At 44.3% G+C, this 23,513-nt stretch overlaps 2 protein-coding genes across 2 annotated transcripts; both read right to left on the reverse strand.

The window, feature by feature from the left end:
• Window positions 1-348: 348 nt before the first annotated feature.
• Window positions 349-4,098, reverse strand: LOC135917395 (dnaJ homolog subfamily C member 17). Its single transcript, XM_065450963.1, has 6 exons — window positions 3,804-4,098; window positions 3,423-3,492; window positions 3,318-3,376; window positions 2,429-2,716; window positions 1,914-2,054; window positions 349-1,185 (listed from the first exon to the last, which is right to left on the reverse strand). Exons 1-6 carry the CDS (start codon window positions 3,870-3,872, stop codon window positions 982-984), a joined length of 831 nt encoding a protein of 276 aa, XP_065307035.1. The 5' UTR covers window positions 3,873-4,098; the 3' UTR covers window positions 349-981.
• Window positions 4,099-6,494: 2,396 nt separating this feature from the next.
• LOC135917474 (regulator of microtubule dynamics protein 1-like) lies at window positions 6,495-23,445 on the reverse strand. Its single transcript, XM_065451040.1, has 7 exons — window positions 22,980-23,445; window positions 21,425-21,657; window positions 17,689-17,825; window positions 14,969-15,145; window positions 13,677-13,727; window positions 12,273-12,353; window positions 6,495-10,144 (listed from the first exon to the last, which is right to left on the reverse strand). The coding sequence occupies exons 1-7, from the start codon at window positions 23,402-23,404 to the stop codon at window positions 10,082-10,084; spliced, it is 1,167 nt and encodes a 388-aa protein (XP_065307112.1). The 5' UTR covers window positions 23,405-23,445; the 3' UTR covers window positions 6,495-10,081.
• Between the last annotated feature and the right edge of the window lie 68 nt (window positions 23,446-23,513).

Genomic DNA, 23,513 nt, shown 5'->3' on the forward strand with positions numbered 1-23,513 from the left:
GCAGCCGAGTTACCCGTGATGACGAATGGGCCATGGCCCTCGAATTTCGCCCGTAACTATATATGCTGGTACCATAAGATTCTGGTAATTTGATTTTGCATTCACAGTCATGTTTTCAACTATAAACAATATCATGTACACTTTGCATTTCTACCTTTGGCGATGCTAAAGTGTGCCATCAATAAAAAGTGTCTTTTAGGTTCATATTGTATAGTGTGAACTGAAGTCCCTTTGGTCACAGCTTGGCTACCTTCGGAACTTGGCAGTTACATTTTTTGTTTTGAGGCCTAGCAACCTTGGTACTAATAAACACTAGTGCACTTGTACAACCATGTAGACATTTTGAAATAGGCAACAGGCGTTTTTATTTCAAAAAAAAATTTCTGCCACGATGACAGTGGCAGTAAATGGTGAACTGAGCATCTAGCACTACATGACCGTTTCAAGGCTGCATGCAGAAAGTTCTTGCAAGGCATGAGACTTCCGAGGCATGTGTGATGCTGAAGCACAGTCCAACGACGTTTATGATGGCTGCGAAGTGGCGGCGGATCGCCATCGTTGTGTAGTGTTCACATCGGCTGTAGCGGTGGTGCAGGCAGTGTGCTTTAGTTGCGTCTTGCATCGTCCAACAGGTGAACAGTCAGTGGGCTTTCACCTGGGCTCCCTTGTTCGAGCTGGGATACCAGACGCCAGTGCGTTTGTATAACCACGTAGACATTGTGAAAGAGGCCACAGGTGTTTTTATTTCAAATAAAACCTATTGCCACAATCACAGTCCATCTACAGGGCTAGAAGGTCACCAGGAACATTCACGTCACAGGAGATCGAGATCGTTGGCGCAATGTGCATGAGCACAGTCTCTACAGTACGCATTAACTGAGCACCTGGCACCACACGGCCATTTCGAAGCTGCATGCAGGAAGTTCTTGCAAGGCGCCAGACCTGAAGCATGCGTGATGCCGAAGCACAGTCCAACCATGTTTACGATGGCTGTGAAGCAGCGGCAGCCTGCTGCAGCTTTCTTAGCACCAGATCCTCATAGTCGTCGTCGTCGTGCAGCGTTCGCATCGGCTGCGGTGGTGGTGGTGCAGGTGGCGTGCTCTCGCCTCCTGTTGTATCACCTAACAGGCGAACAGTCAGTGGGCCTTCATCCGGGCTCCCTTGTTCGAGCTGGGATGCCAGGCGCTGCAGTCCGAAAAGAACCGGATGAGAGTCTCAGTGCAACAGTTTTACCATCACCAATGGTTAAATAAAAGTCCTCTGCCAACTGTTGGATTAAGTGTAATGCAAAAATTGTGCAGCACGGTTTCGAACATACCTGTTTAACCAGCAAGGGAATATAACGGTAAATATAGTTAGGTGGTGAGTATTGGGCCCCTTAGAGCTTCCCAGTGCTCTGTGGCTTGCAGCGAGTGGCAAAGCATGATCTCCAAGACAATTAGCGCAGTTCTTAACTCTGCTGACAATATATGAGACCATGTGCAGGCACAACATACACACTCCGAGGATGACGTAAATATTCCTGCACTCGAATGTAACTTAAATTAAGAAGAAGAATAAATTATGGGATTTTTAAGTGCCAAACCACAATCTGATTATGAGGCATGCCGTAGTAAGGAACTCCGGAATAATTTGGACCCCCTGGGGTTCTTTGATGCGCACTGACATTAGGTACACGGGAGTTTTCTCATTTCGCCCCCATCAAAATGCGGAAAAAATTATTTGACCCTTCACACACACAATCTCGTCACTAAAGTTAACCTTGGCACAACACAAGTCATTCTGAACACAAGAAAGAGCTATTGTGCAGTTGCTCCTATTCAATGAGGAAGGCAGCAAATGGTAGTGCATCAATGCCAAATGTAAGTAGTTTTACACTTGTATCTGGAAGGAGTAGGAAGTGGCTCACTTACGGCTGCGGATGGTCGCTCGAACTCTACAAGAGCCGATCCATTGCGAAACACCAAGCAGCAGATAGTTCCATACTGGGAAAGCCGCTGTCGCAGGCTTGTCTCGGTGTAGCCCCTAAACCCAGGTTGCTGCTTCCAACGAACCTGCAGTAGTTGCGAGCGCAGTTAGTTCCAGACAACTGGTATAACAGCCTCAAGCTCAAGCGCTGACCTCAATGAATCTGTACTGATTAGTGTGTAAAGGTTGTCTATAAAGTCTATGCACAGTTACTGAATGGGCATCCAGACTTCTAAAGGGCAAATTAAGATTCCAGATTGAACTAGTTGGTTTGGATTCATGGTTAGTAAAAAAAAAAAACACAGCACTAAGACAAGGCACGAAGAAACAAGTGTACGACATGTGCATTGTCTTGTATGAGTTTGTTGTCTTAGTGCTGAGTTTTGTTTATAACCACAATTTTAAAGGGCTTTTAACCAGGCATTGCTAAATGAAGTTAGAAAAGGGGTCTACAACTTACCTTTACCCTTGTCAGATCGGCCTGCTGTTGCTCCCTTTGCTGCGTCTGTTGCTTTTCCATTTGGCGTTGCAGGAGCTCCCGCTCTTCAGCCAGCTGCCGAGATCCCTCGCGACGTAGCCTCTCCACTTCTTTCTTGAGTCGTTGCTGGGCCGTTAACGCTGCCGCTGCTTCCTGCCCCGGCCCTTCGCGGGCCTCCAGCTCTTCCTTGAGCTTGCGACGCTTGGCGTCGAGCCCCTGGTGCCGGATCTTGGCCGCTTCGCGAGCCTTGAGCACAGCATCGTATGCACTCTGCAAGCAAGTTGGTCATGTGGAATATCGTGGCCCTGCTCTTTAGCCTTGACTTAGGTTCAGCGGCTTAGGTTCCCAACACTGCAACATTTAGTCATGCTTCTTGCACACATATGCAACTTTTGAACTGAGATCCTAGCATGCGGGGTTCTTCATAGCATATAACAGTAATATTACAAATACAGTCGTATTCTAACGTTACAGCCTAACCCTATAGGGCCTCCGGCATTCCAGTTGCATCAGAGCTATACAACTGCTTTACAGCATGCAAAGAAAGAGCCTTTGTGTGATTCCATTCATTGCAAGTTATCTACCAGATACTTATGGCCGGCTACCTGAGCTAAAATATGTAAGAACAGCATGGCGGAGAACCAGGTAGCCGCTACAAGGCAGGTACAGCAAAACAAAGCTAATGTGACGCCGTCTGCATCTTCATAACGACGACTAAACGGTGCATAAACACTCTGGCAGACGTACGCGTACCGTAACTCTGGCAGGGCCTAGGCCTTGGGACAATTATGAAATCGTGAACTGTTATGTCTACGTAAACATGGTATAATGTTGAAATAAGGGTAGAGCTCGCAAATGTACCGGTACTTACCCGCGCCGCCGGATCGGTGAGCACCTCCAAGGCACGGGACAGCTGCTGAAAGAGTTCGGCTAAAGTGGCGCCGTCGACGCTGCCGCATTTTATATTCCGCCTTACCTGCTCGTGGGTTGTCGGGGTTCTTGTCCGGGTGGCATGTCAGCGCCTTCTTTCGGTACGCACTCTTGATCTGCGAGACGCAAAAAGGAGACCATGAATACACTAGTCGGGATGCACTAAGTGTAACGCTTGTGTGCTAAAAGTCGGGGGAGGAAGAAAAACTGCTTGACGTTGCATAACACATGCAATGAGGCACCAAATACACACTCTGATGAGCCGATGTTCGCTGTGCACTGTGTGAAGAGAACATCAGACAAACGAGGAGGTGCAAATGTATGAGTAACTGGCGTTTACGCACAACCTTAATCGTCTCTTCTCATGGACGGTTACTATCGCTTAATAATAAAGTGTAGGAAAACTAGTGAGCCAAGTCTAACTTACCTCTTTCTCGTCAGCGCCGACTGCGATCTGCAAGAGTTCGTAGAGGTTTGTTTGCATCAGAGAATCCATGGTCGCGGTCCAACCTCAGCTACACCTCCGCTGAAAGCTCAACGGATACTCGCACCGCCCGATGTCCACAAGTTCTGTGAACTGCTGTGATGGCTAACTCTTTACGGGGTAAAAACTATTTTGTAATCGGTTGCGCAGAAACTCATAAAAGGTCTCATCCACGCAACGCAAGGCTAGCAAAGCGCTGCCATAGCGCTGCAGATGCTCCAATCGGCCTTGGATGCTCCGTAGACCGGTGACTTTGACTTGAATTGGCCGAAAAACTTACCTGAGCTCTGACTTGGCTTGCTTTGACTTGCGTGTGACTTATGGCAACATTTGGCACGAGAGTGCGAGTGTGTGCGTGGTCATTAGCGTGGTGTTGTCTCGTCGTGCGTTCGATCCGCGTGGTCCCGATTTCGCATCAAATATCATAGTTATGTTTCAAAACTCGGTCTGAATTGCTGGACGCATAAAGCTACAAACACACTGGAACGACTACAGCCACTAAACGCGGTTATATCCGCTATTGCTACATGTAGCTCGCAGATAAAGCGTTGCGCTATCAGAACTCGTTTCCCGAAGCTACATTTCACGTGCTTCGGGCAAAAACCAACGTGGTTACTGCCAGTGTTGCCTAGACCTGTACACTTAACCACTTTGCTAAATAACAGCTGCAGTCAGAACATTTGGTATCATTCAGCGAAGGAGCACCTATGGGATACACCTTTTAAAACGGAAAGTAAACAGTGGTGGCAGCACGTCCAGTGCTACCTTCCCAACATCGTGCTGTGGTATGGCAAAACTGGCCAAGTAGAAACATTTTATTGCGATAGCAATTATTCGGACACTCCAGGCACAGTTGCGCCGTTGGCGTCGCCGTGATGTCCCGTATAAAGTACAAGTGCGACAACACCGTGGCCGCGCACCGCATGCTGTAGGTGCGAGTGAAAACGCGCTAGGGTGATCTGAGGATGGTGGCTTGATCTCGCGCGCGCAATAAAGGAACCGAGAGGCGTTCTACTCCGGCGGCGGCCGTGTGGGCCCTATCTTGAAAGCGTTCTGCGATGAACACGATGATCTGCGAGTCTAGGAGCACTAGGGGCTGATAGCTACAATCATGTGGACTATGTTCTCGCGGCTTCGTTCGCATGGAAGCGAGAGGCAGCACGAAGATCAGTTCACTCCCTGCTGCTGCCACTCTTCCTCACGCCAGCATTTTGACAGCGATGAGCGAGATGTATTTGCCTGCCTGTGCACGCGCGATACCATGGTTGTTAATTTAGTTATTAAGCGAACGCTTAAGAGTCTATATGGCCAGTGTAACCACTATCCTGACTGCATATAGATGTTTACTAATTTGCTATGACAGTTGATGCTTCGCCGTTCGGGTGAGACTGCAACTTCTTTTGTAGAGGTGCGAGACCAGTTGAAATATCAAATGCTATAAATTAATAGTCCTTGCTATTCAGTTTGAGAATGCACCAATCCAACTTGTTGGACATTCACTTCTGTACAACCATAAGGTGTTTCAACTTACATATTGGAGACTTCATGGAGGTAGACAGATGCAAGTTGAGACTGTTCCAAACACATGTGGTATCTAAATCCTGCTCAATAATTGTCACAATAAGGATGCCTCGCCTTTAGGCAGCTTACTTATTTTTATTACGGCAATTATTATTTGGATAATTTCAACCTGTTTGCATCGCTTTAAAATGATGTGCGGCACCATAGAATCACACTTTGTTCCTTCAGCAAATACGACATTCTGCATTCATCTGGTGACATGTACATGTCATGTTTCATTACCGTCATTGCGATGGTGTGCATGGAGATATGATCACCTTTCGGTTGCTTCTCATCTATAAGCACCTAAGTTGACCGGACTAGTTCTCAATGTTTTAACATGTATCAAACTATTCAAATAAGCCTTCTATAAATGAGCTGTCGCAAAACTATTACGCTACACTTTTCTTATATGCGAGGAAACATTGTGTCCAATTGATATTCAGCAGTACTTTTTCTTAAAGATTCTTGGTCAATTCGATTTTAAAGATTTACTACTTGAACATCTCTAAATATTTGTACTCCTGTTAAGCATGAACGCCTGGTAGCTCCTGGGCACCTTACATTTGGATGAGCTGTAAATACAGGGAAAGAAAACCTGAAGCCATAGTTCCAAGAAACATTTACAGGTAGAAACTAATATCAATGCAGACAAGATAGCAAACCAACCGCTCAAAGACAAACAGAATGACAGCGAACCGCCTACACACAACGACTAATTAGTATCCTACTGTTTGCAGATACAGGCGCAGAGAGCACCGCAACAGCGCATTGGAGGCTTGACTTATTTCCTAGTTTTGGGAATTTACCGCAAGCAAAATACAAGACTTGAAGAAAGGGGCAACACAAAGCGGTTCACTGCTTCGTGTTCTCCCTTTCTTCAAGTCTCGCGTTTTGTTTGCGGTAACTTCCCAAAATGATGAATCACTAACTGGCCTGCACCCACGCTCTCCAATGTTGTTCCCTGCCTTCATACTGCATCAATGGGTATGGCGTCCAAACGGAGACCTTTGGGATAGGCGAACATGAGATGTCATTCATCAGAAGTCGTAATGAATCAACAAGGGTCACAACTAAACGGTGTTCCCATTATTTTATTTCCATAAAATGAGCAAATTCAATGACGACCTGGTTACACTTTCTCTACTGCAACCTTAGCAAAATATAAGACACACTCACAGCAATCTCGCAGGTGCAGTGACTCACGAACCGAACTCAATTTCAGATCACCATTTCGTAAGCAGCTTCATCGCATTTTCATTGTATGAAGACATAGATCGTACAGTCGGCCAAAAGTGCAGCTTTAACAGCGTGATTAATTTCTCAGAATGTGTGTCCCAAAGCTACATGAGAGCCAACAGACTTCTCTGTGGAGTGCTCCAGCTTTATTTTAGTGGGCTCGGGGTATCCACCTAAATCTAAGCACACAGTTATTCTTATACATTTGGACCCCGCAGGAATGCAGCCATTGGATAAAGAAACAATGCAATGGCAAATTTCATTCGCTGTTGCACTTTTATTAAAATTAGTGTTAGTGAAAGTTTGTTTTCCTTCGATTCACCCTCTGAACGCGGGGGAAGTCCTCGCACTGGCTTTTCAGTTCTTTACCAGAAAGTGACTAAATAATTGGCAAATGCCACTCAGGATGTTGAAAGAACAAGCACCACAAGCACAAAAAGCCCTCACTGCTTCTCATGCTACAAGAATGGCTGTAACGTGTTAGCTATGGCACCTCCTTCACTCCCACCAACTTGCTCTGCCGTTTCTGGTGCTGACTCCTCCAGATCATGTGACCTCTGACATCACACCTCTCCTCCCCATCACTGGCAACTCTTCATTCTTGACATGCCAAATACTGAACTGGTAACGTGAGCACATGAATTCCAAAGGATTAAACCAGTTGTGCCGATTGTAAGAAAGCCAGATGGCAACCCTACCCGGAATCGACTACACAAGAGTTAATGTCAACGGTTTTGACAGCACTTCATTTTTGGCTGGCTGCACACTTTAGCCGTTTATGAAACTCATGAGCACACAAGGATACTACTGTCACTCATAGCACAAGCCCACCCCAATCTTCGATGTGTATTCCACCTCAGTGTCACCGGGAATGTAAAGGAATGATCAGGTCACAGGCGTTAGGAAAGGCAAGCCGGGCAATATTACGCTACAGTTGCTTTGTTCATGTTTCAGAGAATCAAGACAGCTGGCACTGCTTGATGTTGGCTGCAGCAGTGTTGCTCTTCTTTTTAGGTGTGTTGAAATATATTTCTACATCATTACCAAGGCAGAATCCGTTACAATACAGTAAGCAGATGATAACAAGCTGGAGTGTTAACCTTGAGATGCAGTCAGGACATTATACTGATAACCCAAGTGAGCTGCACATTTAGTCATGCGATATCAAAGAGATGCTTATGCTCAAATGTACACAATATGTCCCATATAGCTGACTACGTGCGATCAATTGCACATATTCACAACTTTGCGATTCACAAATTTTATGCTTTTTAGACTTTATGCTAGAAGTATGTTGATAATAATTCATTACGATAGTGAATTAAAACTAGCTCCATCACGCCCAACAAAACTACACATTTAGCGATACAATATCAAAGAGCTGCTTATGCAGACACTCGGCATTGTACACAATGTGCGGCGTGTAGCTGATTACATGCAATTGCAAATCTTCGCAATTTCGCAATGGGCGGATTTGATACTTTCTACAAGCAGCATTTTGACGATAATTCTATCACATGATACTTGTCTTGATAGTCGATCAGTAGTTACATTGAAAGCAAAGCTATTCTGAACACATGGCAGCACACAATGCTGACAAAAAAGGGACATGCCTTTTGCTACATCTCGTGGTACAGCCACGGAGAAGTGCTACAGGTGAGCATATGTGGATGTGCTGGCAACAAACAGTCGACACTATTTCCAATAAGTTTTGAAAGTGCAATACAGGGAACAAAACTGAATTCAACCACACCATTCCCGTGCAATGTCATGACAAAATTTGAGATGCAGAGCGTAAAATCAATGTGTGCATTGATGTATCCTTCACAGTGCTGTACCATGTCCTTAGAAGGAAACCTTGAAAAATGACCATTGGGAACTCTGAAAAGTAACACATCTAAACATTTGAGCATTAACGATAATGCAAGAAAGCACTTCAGTCACACCTGTGCAATTCTCACAAGGACGGTGACATTAACTAATTTATTAATTATGGAGCCTTACGTGCCAAAACCATGATCTGATTATGAGGCACGCCATAGTGAGGGACTCCAGATTGAATAAAATTGAAGTAAGATTCAATTGACATTAAATTTTTAAAGCTGTGACAAGCAACATAAACGTCATGAAGACCTGCATGTTTCTTGTAGCTGCTCCATTACTATTTGTGAGGCTATAATTGTAATTGATTACAATTCCATTAGCAGGTACATGCTACAGTAAGTGATTTCAACTTTTGTTAAACTAAAGTAATTCTATTAGCATAATGTAGTGTGTGAAGACTCATTTCAAGGGCGTAATCAAAGAGTCACATTTAGCAAAGAAAAAAAAAGTTCTTGCGACAATTACAGAAGAACGAAAAACGCCAAGTGAACCAGCACCCAGGTTACTTCAAAAGTTTTCGCCACATTCTTGTCCAGCAATTGTGGTCAATACTGCAATACGTGGTGTAACTATGGGCTCTCCTCTTTTCATTGTAAGGAGAGTCAATATCCAGAGCGTGTAAACATAAGCCTAGAGTACAACACGGTAGCTTCGGTGTGTCACAAGATGGATACGTAAAGAAGATCACAACAGAAAGTGCTACATCCAACTGTTTGCGTTGAACAGTTAAAGGCAGTGTCTTGCGTTGCTGCTCTGGACGTATTCATCCATGTTGTGCTGAAGCTAGAACGTCAAGCGATATGCACCTACTCACCAAAGTCCATGCATTAATGAACAGTGTGGCCACATTACTACTGTGGAAATTTGCTGCTCTTTACACCTCAGGTGGCACAAGAATTTCAGAATGTACCCAGCAAAGCGACATGCGCTTGGCAAAACGCAATAACACAATCTCAGACAAGCACAGAATCTAAGCTACACGTCGCTTAAGAAATATAATCCCATATAATCACGTCAGAAATAGAATCCCATACCTCAGCTAAGCAACAGATTAATATATATATATATATACACATATATATCGTTGACTTTCCCAACACCATGGGTCCAAGCCGTTGGTCACGTAGGGACAAAAACTCGCATCCCACAACAAAACCAGATGTAAGATGTGCCGCTATGCAGATGTCGAGGTTCATCTCTGCCAGGTGTCTCAGCTCCTACACACATGGCGCAGACCTCAATAGGGCTGCAATGTTCTTGGTGTGACCACCGGACTTGTGAAGGGTAGTAAATAGCGAGCAAGTAGTTTTACACAAAAACTCTTCAGGTGCAGCGCGTAAGTTATAATACGCTAATCGCACCCTTCCTCAGCTACTCCCAAAAGTTAACTCATGGTTGCATATCAACAACAGGATGTATAGCTCCGCAGAACGGTCAACAGGATCAATGCCTCTCCTCGCTGGAGACTTTCGCTTTCAGTGCGTGGAGGCAACCACGTCCGCGGTTGAACAGGGCATACGTCTCCTGATGAGCCTCGTTCACGGCCGGTATCGTTGATACTGCTGCTGCAGGTTTTCCACTTCCTTTTGCACGGTGTCATCCTGCACGACATTCAAGTTCACCTTCGGTCAACCGAAAGGCGTTTAGGACTTGACACTCCCAGAGTGACATTTGTCATCATGCACCATGCAATGGCAACGTACACACTATGTAAGAGTCAACAGGGGAGGGGGGGGGGGGGGGGGGCACAGGTCATTCTCGAAAGCCAATGTAAATGAGGTCAAGATTGCCTGTTAGCCTAAGTACAACAGCTTCTGCCATAATCAAACAAGTCATTTTGCAAACCTAACAAGTAGACACCCTGCATGCTCACCATGGTATCCATTGTAGCTGTATGCCTTTTTTTTTCCTTTTCAGCGAAGTGATGGTATTGAAACTGTTATCAATGGTACTGTATATTGGTATTACATATAGCTTTATTGTACTTTACTACTCTTTTTACTGTACTACTACTGCACCACCCTGGTTTTTGTTCTGGACTATGATTTCTTTTTCAGAGAACTGCAGGTATTGATGTTAGACAACAAATTAGTTATTAAACTAAAATGAGGGAACTTTGCCAATGTTGTACTTAATTCTATTGTATGTAATATATTTGTTACTTCTACTACCCCCTTTACCCTATAGGTCTCGTGGGAGGCATTGTGTATACTTAAATAACTAAATAAAAAAATAAATAAGTGGGTCATCATGTAGAGTGAGCAAGGAAAAAACAAAAAGGCAACATACAAGAAGCATCCGTTAACTTGAACAACCTAATTACTTTTACCTATTATTTATCAGTGCTTGTGACAAATTCCTGTGCAATTGTCATAAATAATGAGGCAGGTGATGAAGGGTGAGCTAACTCATCATGAAAGTAATCATTAAACTGCATCGATGGCCGATGTAATGACAGCAGCCAGCAAACTAATGCTGGAGGCTCTAAGGTGCATAGATTCGGCTTGTGAGGAAACAATTCAGAAAAATGTGACTAATGAATAAAGGGAAAATGAGACATCCAACCAATCGTAGCAATAACTATAAAGCAATAGCTGTAAAAGAAAAGTAACCGGGTTGCATGAAAAAGCATGGAGACAAACAGAAACAAGTACAACTGTACCTACTTCTATAATTACTGCTTTAATCAATACCTTGTGTGTGTTCCATGGTAAAATAAACCATTAACTACAATGATCCCATGCCGCATTGCTGGCTATAGCAATTAAACCCGTATCCCCCACCACCCCTCCAACGTTGGTGCTTCCAATCTGTTTTTCGGAGGGGTGGAGGCGACACGAGCAAGAGGTGTGGGAGGCCTGGGAAGGTGTGCCGTGCCGTGGAACACAAGTGGGTGTGGCACATAAGCGGATGCCGAGGCTGGCATATTTTTTTCTTTCGTTTGAAGAATTTTGTGTTATTTTGCCTTTCGCTCCCTGATGCCCAACAGCAAGATTTAATTATTATAATCAATACCGCAGCATGAGAGCATTCCCGTGAGTGGTTTATTTTACCACAGAAAGCAAACAAAAGTTCGCGGTCCAGGGCCTGCTCATTGTTATATCTGGCAAAGAAAGACATACACTGACCAAATAAAACTTTAAAGGAAAGACATTTTGGCTTCACACGGAAGCCAAAATGTCTTGATTTGAAATGTTTGTTTGGGTCGGTGTACGTCTTTCTTTTTCATGTTTTATCTTGACCAGATGGGCTTCTGTTGAACTCTAGATTACATTGTTATATTTGATATGTTGTTAAAACTGTTATTGTTATAAGTGGGTTGAACTTTACAGTGATTCATTAGTGGCTGTTAGATGTATGACAATTCTCTCAGCTGTCTAATTGAAATGACGGCCTTACAAGTGCACCATGTTGACTTGATTCAGATACACTAGAGTGGACTCACTGAATGCTTTTTTTGTATGTGGCTAGACCAATGGCATTCTTAGCATTCCAAAATAAAAACGTACAAAACTGTACAAATGGTCAAAATGTGTTCACTGTACAGCTAATTCAGCAGACTTGGCAAGGTATATGCTTATTGTGAGTCTATTTTCACAGCTAGCGCTTTCCAATAACGGCCGCAACCAGTTTTCGGGGAATTTCGAGTTGTATCCGTGCCATCGAGAGAAATGGAAGAAACTTCTGGAGTCTCTCGGAAAAATTGGGAGAGTTGGCAGGTGTGCTTACGCCGGGATCCACGCAAGGAAGCGCCGCAGCACGGTCAATCCATGCCATGGCAGGTCCATAATGCCCTTCGCAGATGTACGTCTGCAAGAGGACCAGAAACACCATTGTTTCTAGCAACAGCAATAACACTTCAAAAAAAAAAAAAATTTTTTTTTCTTTACAGAACATTCTACAGACACCTATGCAACCAGGTTTACCAATTGCTGCAATTCACCTCCACAGAAATGTTGGTATCAGACACAAACCAAACAGCTTAAAAAACACTATGCAATTAAATTAATTAAATTCTGGGATTTTACGTGCCAAAACCACGATCTCATTATAGGGCATGCCGTAGTGGAGGCACTCCGGATTACTTTTCCACCACCAGGGTTTTTTTAACAAGTGTGTTTGCCATTACATTCCCACTGGAAGGCAGCCAGGATCGAAGTCATGACCTTGAGCTTAGCAGCTCAATGCTACAGCCACCGAGCTACCGCAGCTGATAAACAGGTGTGGTCAAACGGCTATATGCAGATTAAAGTGCAAGATATTGGGCATCAAATTTCGCTTGGAGCACTTATCTTGAAATCTTGTATCTTCACGTGATGGGTGTGCTACTGCAAGTGATGATGATGTGCGCTAACTTGGCTCACACCAATGCTACGCGATACTGGTCACACCAGGCGCAGGAAAAACTCAAGTATGTGCGACAAACACTTAACACGGTATTTGCTGTTAACTATCAACAAGAAAGGCTAACAGAACAGAGTTAGCGAGTGTTTGTGACAACAAAGCACGAAATTAGTGACCAGAAAAATTGCGCTAGTGTCGTGACGGGCCCATAATGCTTTGTTCTGTCACATGCTGTGGCCACTTGTTAGGCTTTTTTGTCTCTAAGACGAATAAAACAGTTTCTGCAGGCAACATTGCAGCATCTGTGCATGTAGCATGGTCACGCAAGTCTTGATTCATGTGTTTTGCAACGCAGTTGTGTTTCACTTGTAAGGTGTTTCTAACGAATGACTACTCTGTATGTCAGAACTACAACTTGTGGACGTAAGGTATCGTGAAATGACATAGTATTTGGGCAATGTTACGTTGCCTGAGTGCGACGCACTATGTTTTAGTCGCAAATGCAAGCGCTGCGCCGTGACAACTGGTCACAAGAATGTGTCACTCCGATGGTTCAGTGGCAAGTTGGTTCAGATCTGCGATGCCTTCCACATTATTACATCATATTTTGCGACATACAAGTATGGAAGTTAACGTTACATCGAATTACATGGTGCATACTACCTATGCTTCTTCTTTAATATGTAGCGGACTAATATTTGCTCGCCGGATGAAGTCAGTAAGATAGGTCTCTCTAGGCTTCTTAGCGTCGTCTGCTACGTACGAAACGGAGCGTAGTAGGGAGCTTACCTTGGCAATGTAGAGAAGGTTTTCCTTCCACTCGGGCCTCAGCTTGTCAGCCTGCACAGAGAAAGATTGGTTGTTTGATTTATTCTTTATTTAGAAGCTAATGTCCCAGAACAACGTGAAGACAGTGAATTGAACTGAATTCTGGGGTTCTTGCGTGCCAAAACCACAACTTGATTCTGAGGCACGCCGTAGTGGCGGACTACGGATTAATTTTGACCACTAGTGGAACTTTAATGCGCCCCCGATGCATGGGACACGCTTGTTTTTTTACATTTCGCCCCCATCGAAATGTGGCCGTAGACCGGGATTTCATCCCGCGACGTCGTGCTCAGCAGCGTGCCATCACGGCGGGTCTGACTATGAAAGATGACTGTGGTGGAGGTGCCTAGATTAATGCCCCCAATGTTCAGTAAACGAGCATTTATGCGACTGGGAACCAAACCTGCCACCTCACACTTAGCAGCAGAATGTCACAGCCACTGTGCCACTATGATGGGTGGCCTGCACAGAAAGAAAGGATACCCCAACAGATGCAGTTTACAAAATAGCTGTGTGTGTTTTTCAGTGTCGGAGTTAACAAATTTGTAGTAAAACTTGTGCTTCAGTAAGGCTAAGTGTTGGGCTAGTTGGTCCACAGCCATCAAAGAATTAAACCGACAACTAGGCTAGACACATGCACGGAGATAAGAAGTGCACAGGATAATGCTAGACTATCAACTGACTTCATTATTTACACATACCTGCAAGGTCCTCAACAAGTGCATGCGTTTGTGTACTTTTGCGCATTTAAGAATTTTCAACAATCTCCAAGATATTAAGGCCTAAATAAATGAACAAACCCTGCTTGTATCAGTTATTAAAACTTCTTTCTTTATAGGCAACACACTTCATTGCGACAATAATTCTGCTGTTCCTTGTTGAAAGCGTTTCTGGTTTCACAGGTACTTGCATAGAAAAATTGATCTTGGGCCCGAGCTAATACTGCCACTTGACTAAAATCGGTAACCCCCTCCCTCAATCTTTCCATGCCACTCCAGTTTCGTTGAATATTCCTGTGTGTCCATGCAAACACTGCAACTGGACTGTTCCAGCAAGTGCTGGGGAAATTCACAAGCTGGGTGGAGTTTCAAGAGCAGAAAAAATTGACATCCACCTGAATTGTAATATGCTACTAGTATGGCATCCTCAAAAAAGCAAATCCTAAGTTGGTATGTCTGGCAGCAGCACTCTGCTATGGTTGTGTGGGTGGCGGCTTTCCTCTGAGTAATGTACTCGGATGGCGCACGACTCACCGCCAGAAGGTGGGCCCGTGCTTCCTGCGAAGTCGAGTCCGGCGGCCGGCTGTATAGGGCGGCAGCCAGCTTGCGCTCTAGCCAAGACAGCGTTGCAACCTCGAGGCTCCAGCGGCCCAGCATGTGATGCAGCGTTGGATCCTGGGGCTTGAGTCGCACCGCTATATCTACGTGTTCCTGCAAGCAAAGTGTGAGACTCTTCAATGTTATGTACAGTCATAAAAAAGAAGCTGCAGTAGTATGCACACATTGTGTGCATTTCCACATAAAGGCACTGACCGTAAGAGTACACAACTTATCTAAGCACCCATTACATGTTTTATAGTAATATATATGACTACTGCATGCTTGGTACATTAATTTGTGAACCTATTACATGGCCAGCATGTTTACCTATGCACTGCATTGAACATAACAAATTTGGAGGACACTTAAGCTTCGCCTTCAAGAGTGAAACACGATAGTATTCAAAGATCCCCGACTACTTCTAACATTTCCCAGTAATGTTTACTGGGAAATGCTGGCAGCGAACACTATGCACAAAGGCGAGCTTTCTGGTAGAAACGCAGCCTCTTGCTGGGGACTGCGAAGAGGCAGAGGCGAGCGCCATCTGGATGGTGTTGTTGCAAGGAACCAAGCTCAACACGTTGCTCTATGAATAGTAGAAACACTGGAAAAGGGGTTTATGTTTGAGTTTCCGCGCAACAAAATGACGTTTTCTCAGATATTCAAATTACAATCCGACGCTATCGTGACTGTAGGTTGTGTGTAAGTCACACTTTACAACTTTTTTTATGCATTTTACTTTAACAAATTCAATTAGTTCAGTAACGTCCTTGCGCTACACGAAGGGCCTGCGTGGTTGGGTATGCATCGTTCGGAGGTATTTTTTCACTCAAAGATGGTCCACGCTGGATGCAGCACACTGGATTTACTGCAACACGAGGCCCATAACGCAATCGCGCTAATATGTGCCCACCAATGCCCTGTGTTTTTATGCACCAACTGGCATGTTTGTAGACAAACCCCTCCCCCATTGAGGGTGTCGGACAGTAAGCTATGCTTACATATAACACTGCTAAGGAAGCAGTGTTTTAACACGAGCCTCTTTGTCCAAATGTTGGCTTCAGTGACATTCCTTGTTGGACTAGTGCTCACAAAATCATGCCCTCATCTTCCCATAAACTTCTGTCTTGTTTGTATGTACTGACTAGGTATGACAAGTACATTTACTCATGTGCCACTATATTTATAGTACTGCAGTGTTATATATTTCAGCGCAGACCTAAGTAATTCAGCGTGCACGTGTAGTACTATAAGAAGATAACACTACAAAACAGAAGATTTGTTTAAACATGACTAGCCATATAAATGAAATAAAAAAACCTTGGATGTAAAAGGAAAATGCTTAGAAAGTACAAAGGCTGGGAAACACTTCCAGTAGAATCTCGGTAAACAGAAATAGCTTAAACGGAATTGCTGGTTAAACAAAACAACAGCCTCTATATTGGTTGGCCTGTATTTGGATAATGCAAAAAAATCTCGTTAATCACAACAAAACATTTCACTACTCACAGTAAATGGAACAACAGAAGCAAGCGCTAAAGAATTTTTTTTTCCCTTCAGAAAAAGCAAAAATCCAATTTTTATTTTGCAGCCCTTGCCTACTACGCAGATATCCACTCTTAGAAAGCAGTGTCAAAGGCTATTAATGATATTTAATGATATTTGATAGATATTTAATGCATAGCATGTGCAGTCCACCAGATTCATCTGAATAATAAATTTTAATTCAATAGAAAATTTGGTGTCGAAATGCCGGACCTGCCTTCATCGACGTTATCCTAACGCCACAACATATAGCGAAACTCGCTGATGTGATGTAGCGATATGGCTAGGTAATGATACTCATAAAAATAATACAAACAGTGCCGAACGCATTACTTCTGCCTGCACTTGTGCATGGTTGCTGCAGCAATCACAGGGAGAAAGCAAACCAGTGCGTCCTTACATCACCTATCCACCCCACAATTGTTGAAATCGAACATTTTCGTGCATACAAGTGTTACAGAAAACTATTCACGGTTCTCTGGCATTTGCCAGTATTCGTTTCTAAGGTTATGGGGGCAAGGACCTTTGTTTAACACACACAAAAAAAGAAAGTGACAAGTAGAAAATGTCATGTTGGTATTCCTTCTACTGATAAGATACATCAAGGGGTGTGGAGTCCTACAGCAATTGAGACCTCCCTGAACTCTTTAAAAAAATCATCTCCCTTTTCACTTAGGCTCATCTATATTATTTACATCTATTTCATTGTAACTTTCCCCCTCTGCTATCTTTTCTCTTAGCCTGTATCTTTCTCACGGCCAAGGCACATTGCAGGTGTTTGCTCGGAAGTGAGACAGTCACGATGCCCACGACTGTACATTTCCTTTCTCCTTTTGTCCCCCAGTACAATAAACTACTACTACTACTACTACTACTACTACTACTACTACTACTACTACTACTACTACTACTACTACTGCTGCTACTACTGCTACTGCTACTACTACTACTACTACTACTTCTGCCGACTGCCATAGGTGTTAAGTGGCTTTGCCTCTGGTCTGGCAGCCATGAGTGCTTTGGCCAGAGAACGTCTGCAACAGATAGAGCATGAAAAGTGCTAGCCTGATGGCAGGAGATCAAGGGTGTGCAGAAAAAACAGTGGCTACCTTGAAGCGGTAGCCATTCTCAATCTTCTCCTGGGTGCCGACGTACTCGGACAGCGCGCCAAGCGTGATGGCGTACCATTTGTGCGCCTCGGGGCTGGACTCGTCTAGCCGCAGGGCCTGCTGGGCACGGGCAAACGCTGCCGACAGAGGGCGCCACAAACCACAATAAATCTTTAAACCACAAAAGACGGAGACGTACAAAAACACAGTTCGCAATAGGGGATCAGAAAATTTGGACGTGTTAGTTTATAGTGTTTTTTTTTTCTTTTTCCATTGGTTAACCTAGGTAGGATATCAGGCAGCATAGTAGCAAGAGCTTGGTGGCGCAACCCACCGCCCCATTCCAAAGGGGACGCTCATAACATCCATCCATCCAATCTCTCAACAATGAACAAGGTGACAAATCATGCTGAAAGGCACAATGTTGGCACACCAACAATGATTATATAAAGCACAGGGTATGGGATATGCAAAAATGACAAGCAATGGTATGTGTGTGGGGGGGGGGGGGGGGGGGGAGGAGTAAAATAACTGAATAAAGGAGAATGGAAACAGAGTTAAAAAGATTATGGCACAAATTAAAAAAAAAAAGAAAAACGAACTAATAATGGTATTAACTTGACTGCAGACAGACACAATTGTTGTTTCGAGCTATTGACTTTGCCTTGTCTTTTGTGCTGTTTTCCTTTAATCTTCCGGCATTCGAGCTGAAATATATGGACTGAACATACAGGAAACAAAAAGTATGCATACAGTATAACTTATCAGATGATTTATCACAGAGCACCACACCACGTGAGCAAACTTAATGGCATAATAACTACACCGTTCATTAACGGTGTTTCCAACAACTAACAGCAGCACGAAACGCATTTTCTCAGCTCCAATGCTTAAATTGACCAGTGAGCTTAAATGATTAAATGTGCCACAAGATACCCATGACTATTTGTTAAAAGAAATTTGATTTGAAACAACTTGATTCAACAAGTTGTTTTGGATTCTTTTAAACAATAAGTTTAACGAATAAGTGTTTTAACATTTAACCAATAAATAATGTTTATTTTTGCAAATAGCAATTATAATCTCACATGCTGCATCAAATGCAAATAGCACAATGGTGTTTAATGCTATTCAATGTATGTGACTGACCCCTAGACATTCAATGCCATTGACATTACCCATGTGACACTCGTTGAAGCCACCAGCGATGTCAATGCTGAATGCCAGCAAGACATAAAAGCTACCTGACAAGGGAAATACAGTACTAATTATACTGCGCTACTAACAAGTATATAACATATCTAACAAGTTGATCATATCTAAGAAGTTGTTCATGGCATATCTAACAAGTTGTTCTGCAGAGAGTCATGCCCTGCTATCCCTTAAGTATGATCTTCACAATTGGCACAGGATGGCCCAAGTTGCCATTGTGCTACTAAACATCACATACACGCACACACACATGCACTCTTCACAATAGCCATTCTGTGCTGCCTGCCACGAGGTACCCTTTAGACAATGGGAGGAAAATATGGTCTAGCCTTTCTCCATAATTGCCTCAAACCTGCCTCCGGCATGCTTATAAATGAAATGCGAGCCAAAAAAATTTCCATCTGAGCAAAGCTTTTCCATGACCAACCTTCAGAGTGGACAAGTTTCGGCAACACTGCAAGGCAACAGCAAGCAGCAGAAAGTACCCAAAGGAAATGAAGAAGAAAAAGAAAAACCCCTTATTACAGTCTTGAGCTTCACCTGTTCAGTCGCGTACATTTGCGTTTGTCATCATTCAGGTTGCTTCCTCTCACTAGTGCAAGGAAAGGTGGAACTCCACTAACTAGCATTTTATAGTCAGCGACACATGAAGAATGCAGCGGCAAATGCCGCCAACAAAGAGAACACATATGCATGCACCAGCAAAAAAATGCACCTCGCCTGATTATACGCCTCCTTCCTTCTGTTTGCTATTCATGTCCCCCCTCTCACACTATACAGGTGCTGCTGTGTTGTGAAAACTAGCGAAGTTGCTTGTCGGATACAAACAATGCAAACGTCTGCAATCCATCTTCTTATGATGCACCACGCTGTATGCAAGGAGGTTCTCTGGATGCTAAGCAAAGTCAGATGTGCCTCCCTTAATTAGGTTCTTTTCGGAGATCAAACATGATTACAACAATCACAAATGTAACAAATTATTACACATAACAAAGTCTAGAATTTGGTTGGCCATGCTTTACTTCAATGAGTATTCTATTGCCATAACGAAACCGAAAATACAATATCCGAGACACTATCGGTAACAGACCAGTGAATATTTGTTCGCCAACAGATCAAAATACGTATCCTGGTGCAAAGCACATTTTGTAAATTAGCAGCTGTTGAAGCAGAAGTTGCCAACAGGCCATCAAAGCTGACAGGAGACCCTTTGCTGGCCCATCAGAGCCATCATAATTGTGTTTGTTCCACACAGAGCCAATCGTCAATTTTTTGTTTTGCCGACATCGAACTGTACAATGAATGCGGGATATATTTCTTGTTGGATGCGACAGTACTATGTATGACCACAGTGTGTTTGTTGAACCAGTCGGTGCTTTCTGAAATGTGTTTCTTTCTTCATTTAATAGTGATACCTGATCGACGTAAGCTTAGTTGCTTTCTTCCCAAATCAAGAGGCCTGTCACCTGCTTTGTACCACTACAGTGTCTGATCCATTCTGTCATTGTGTATTAGTGTATTTCTTCTGCATTACTCACCAAATCTACTTAAGTAGGTTCTCAATCCAGGGGCCATATTCATCATCGTCGTAATTCAAGTCCACTGCAAGGAACGGGTGTTGCCCAAACGTCTACAATTACCCATTTTGAAACAACTGAATGCACCTTGTGCCTGCTAACATCCCAATCTTGTCACCAGAGTGTTGGACCAGAACTGTTTTAATCTTTGGCCAAGCAAAGACCATTCATTTTTGGTTCAACTAAAGAGCAATATATATATATATATATATATATATATATATATATATATATATATATATTATCTACATAGAATTTCTTATCTATACTCCCTTATCTCTTATCCATACTACCCATTTTCCTATCTCATGTAGCGTTATGCATATCATTTTTCTCTGTCCTGCTCATTACAAGGCCATCAGCTTCTATTCAAATCCTTTTATTACTGTCCTAGTTTAGCACCCCTAAATTGCTGTATGCTACCTGTACGGTATTTTAACAAGCAGACTGATATGGAAGTTCTGGCAACAGGTTGTCTTTTGGGGAAAAGAACCAGCTCATAAGTGGTTTATAGCTGCATTTTAACACAGATGTTCTTTATGAATCTACACTTGGCTAGTCCCTCATATTTTCCAGCTGCAACCAAGCATTATTACAGCAACTTGCATGATCCATGGCTGCTGCATGGTTCACCACCCAAAATCTTTTGACATTTATGAACATCCGCAAGCAACTGTGGGGCTATAAGAGATGCCATAGCAGAAGACCTAAGATTAATTCCGATTACTTAGGGGTTCTTTGACATGCACCTAGATCTAAGTATGCAAGTGTCTTTTGAATTTCGCTGCCATGAATTGCATTGGCTGCGGCTGAGTTCGTACTGAACCCGTGATCTTTGCTTAGCAGCAGAATATCATAGCCACTAGACCTGACGGGCAGGTACCCAAATCTCTTCCAACACATGCCCAACTTTTCAAACAGGCGGGACACGACAGGGGAAACTATACCTTGACGAGCGAGTTCCTCCTTAGCACGTCCGGGCTTCATCTGCAAACCACACAGGTGCGATGCCTTGGCCAGCCGCCAGAAGAAAGCCGCCGAACGGGAATACTGCGACTCGCGAGCCAGCATGCTATCTAGCAGTGGTTGCTTGTCCCCAGGCCGGTCCAGTTCGGCATCGAGCGTATCGAGCCACCCAGGGTCTCCGGCTTCACGCAGCCCTGTCCATGAGGCATCCTCACTGCATGCGACAGGACATCCCTGTTTAACACGATACTGACTGTTCATCGTGAGGTGTCGGAACATGAAATCATAACAATTGTACAGTTGTGAACAATGTGGGAAAGAAGACCCAATTTATCATTAAGCAACAATTATATGGAGATTAATAAAGCCTGACATGTTAATATGCAACAGGTAGCTTACCCCTTGAGCATTTCGCTGCTACAACCTCTTGAAAGCAGTTTGCGTGTTCCCTTTCACATTGCTTGACAAACTACATAAAAAGGCAGTACGACATTGCACTAGCTAACTTCAAGCTAAGCTTGAGCAAGCTCTTCAAATTTCTTCCTGATGGGCATTGAGCTATTGCCGTCGTGAGACCTGTATACTATTTCTTTGAGTTTGATTGCCAACCCAAGCAGCACCATGAGCAGGTTTGTGGTAGGTCTATGCTGGGTTAACATAGTCCAGTGCGGCTCAGATTCTTGCTGCATACCCACTGTACTTTAATGCCTGTCATGCGTCTCAAAGAAACTACATTTATCAGTAAACGTAACATCTATGCCTTAACAATGCCAATGCTGGCCAAAGAGCAGCCTTGAACACTTTTGCTGAAGCTTTTTATAACATTTAACAGCGCATGTCAAATAAAAAGATATGTACATTTGTTTAGGAATCAGATTTCATGCACTAACAATTGTTAGAAAGTACAGGTGTCATGACTCCACCATATTGCGCATGCACATGATTTTGCGCGGCTTTCACGCTACCATCCTTAACATGGTTTCCGCTGCCGTCTATGGAAGATACTTGTGGTCACGAAGGTGCATGCAACCGCGCTTTGTTTTCTGTATTCTTGAAGCTTGTGATTCCTTGCCGCTGAAATGACCGCAAAGGTGCGGTTCAATCCAGCACAGCGCCGACCCACTTACTATATCTTCTTGGTAGATGGGCGACAATGTCGCCTTTCCAGGCGTGGCTTATTTGGGGCACCGACGAGACAACAGCAAGAAAAAACAGGCTGACGTTGCTGCGCGCCATTGTTGATGTCAGACAGTAAAATCTAGCAGCGGTTGCACGACACTGCCGGTTCGCGTGATCTGTCGTTTCCCGACGTCGTAGAGCATGCAGCAAAGCAAGATGCGTAATTGCGGAGGCTGTGCATAATCGCGTTTCGTTGACAGCACCTACTTCCTTCATCGCGACGACAATTATCCACACGAGAGGCCGGGCGTTACGCTCTGGCTATACGCGTGTTATGCGCCCTGCACATCGACGACAGACGTGCCACAGCAAACGCGTGCAGCAGCAGCAGCCGCCGCCGCGGATTCGTTCACTCACACGTCGGTGAAGTCGTAATACTCGTCGTCCTCTTCGTCTTCGCGCAGGGAATGCTGCAGGGGCAGCGACTCGGACTCCACGGGCGTCTCGCCTCTCTCCGCGGTCCTCAGCTGCTCGATCTCGCGTCGGAGGTCGGCGATGCTGCACGCCAGGCTGCTCAGCTCCCGGCTGACGGTACGGTTGAGCCGGTAGTAGAGGTATATGCCGCTGATGCCCACGACGACGCCCGTGCCCAGGGCGGCGAGCATGGTGAGGCGATCTCGCAGCAGGCCGTCCATGTTTTTCTGCTCAGGACGCCGCGCCGCCTTTCCTCGGCAGCTCCGGATGACACAGTTTTTTTTCCTGCGCTTCTTTCCTCTTAGGCGGTGCAACCCACTGGAGCAGTGGCCGCGCAGCTGACCGAGACCTCCAAAAGCTCCTCGCATTGTACGTGCGGCCTCGGATCGTCTTGGCCTGGCCTGACATTGGCCTAGAATCCAGTTGATGAACAGATCGAGCCTACTCGTTAGCCGGCTTCGGCCGGCAGCTGCACCA

This window comes from Dermacentor albipictus, chromosome 7 (assembly GCF_038994185.2).
Source record: "Dermacentor albipictus isolate Rhodes 1998 colony chromosome 7, USDA_Dalb.pri_finalv2, whole genome shotgun sequence".
NCBI classification, from domain to species: Eukaryota; Metazoa; Arthropoda; class Arachnida; order Ixodida; family Ixodidae; genus Dermacentor; species Dermacentor albipictus.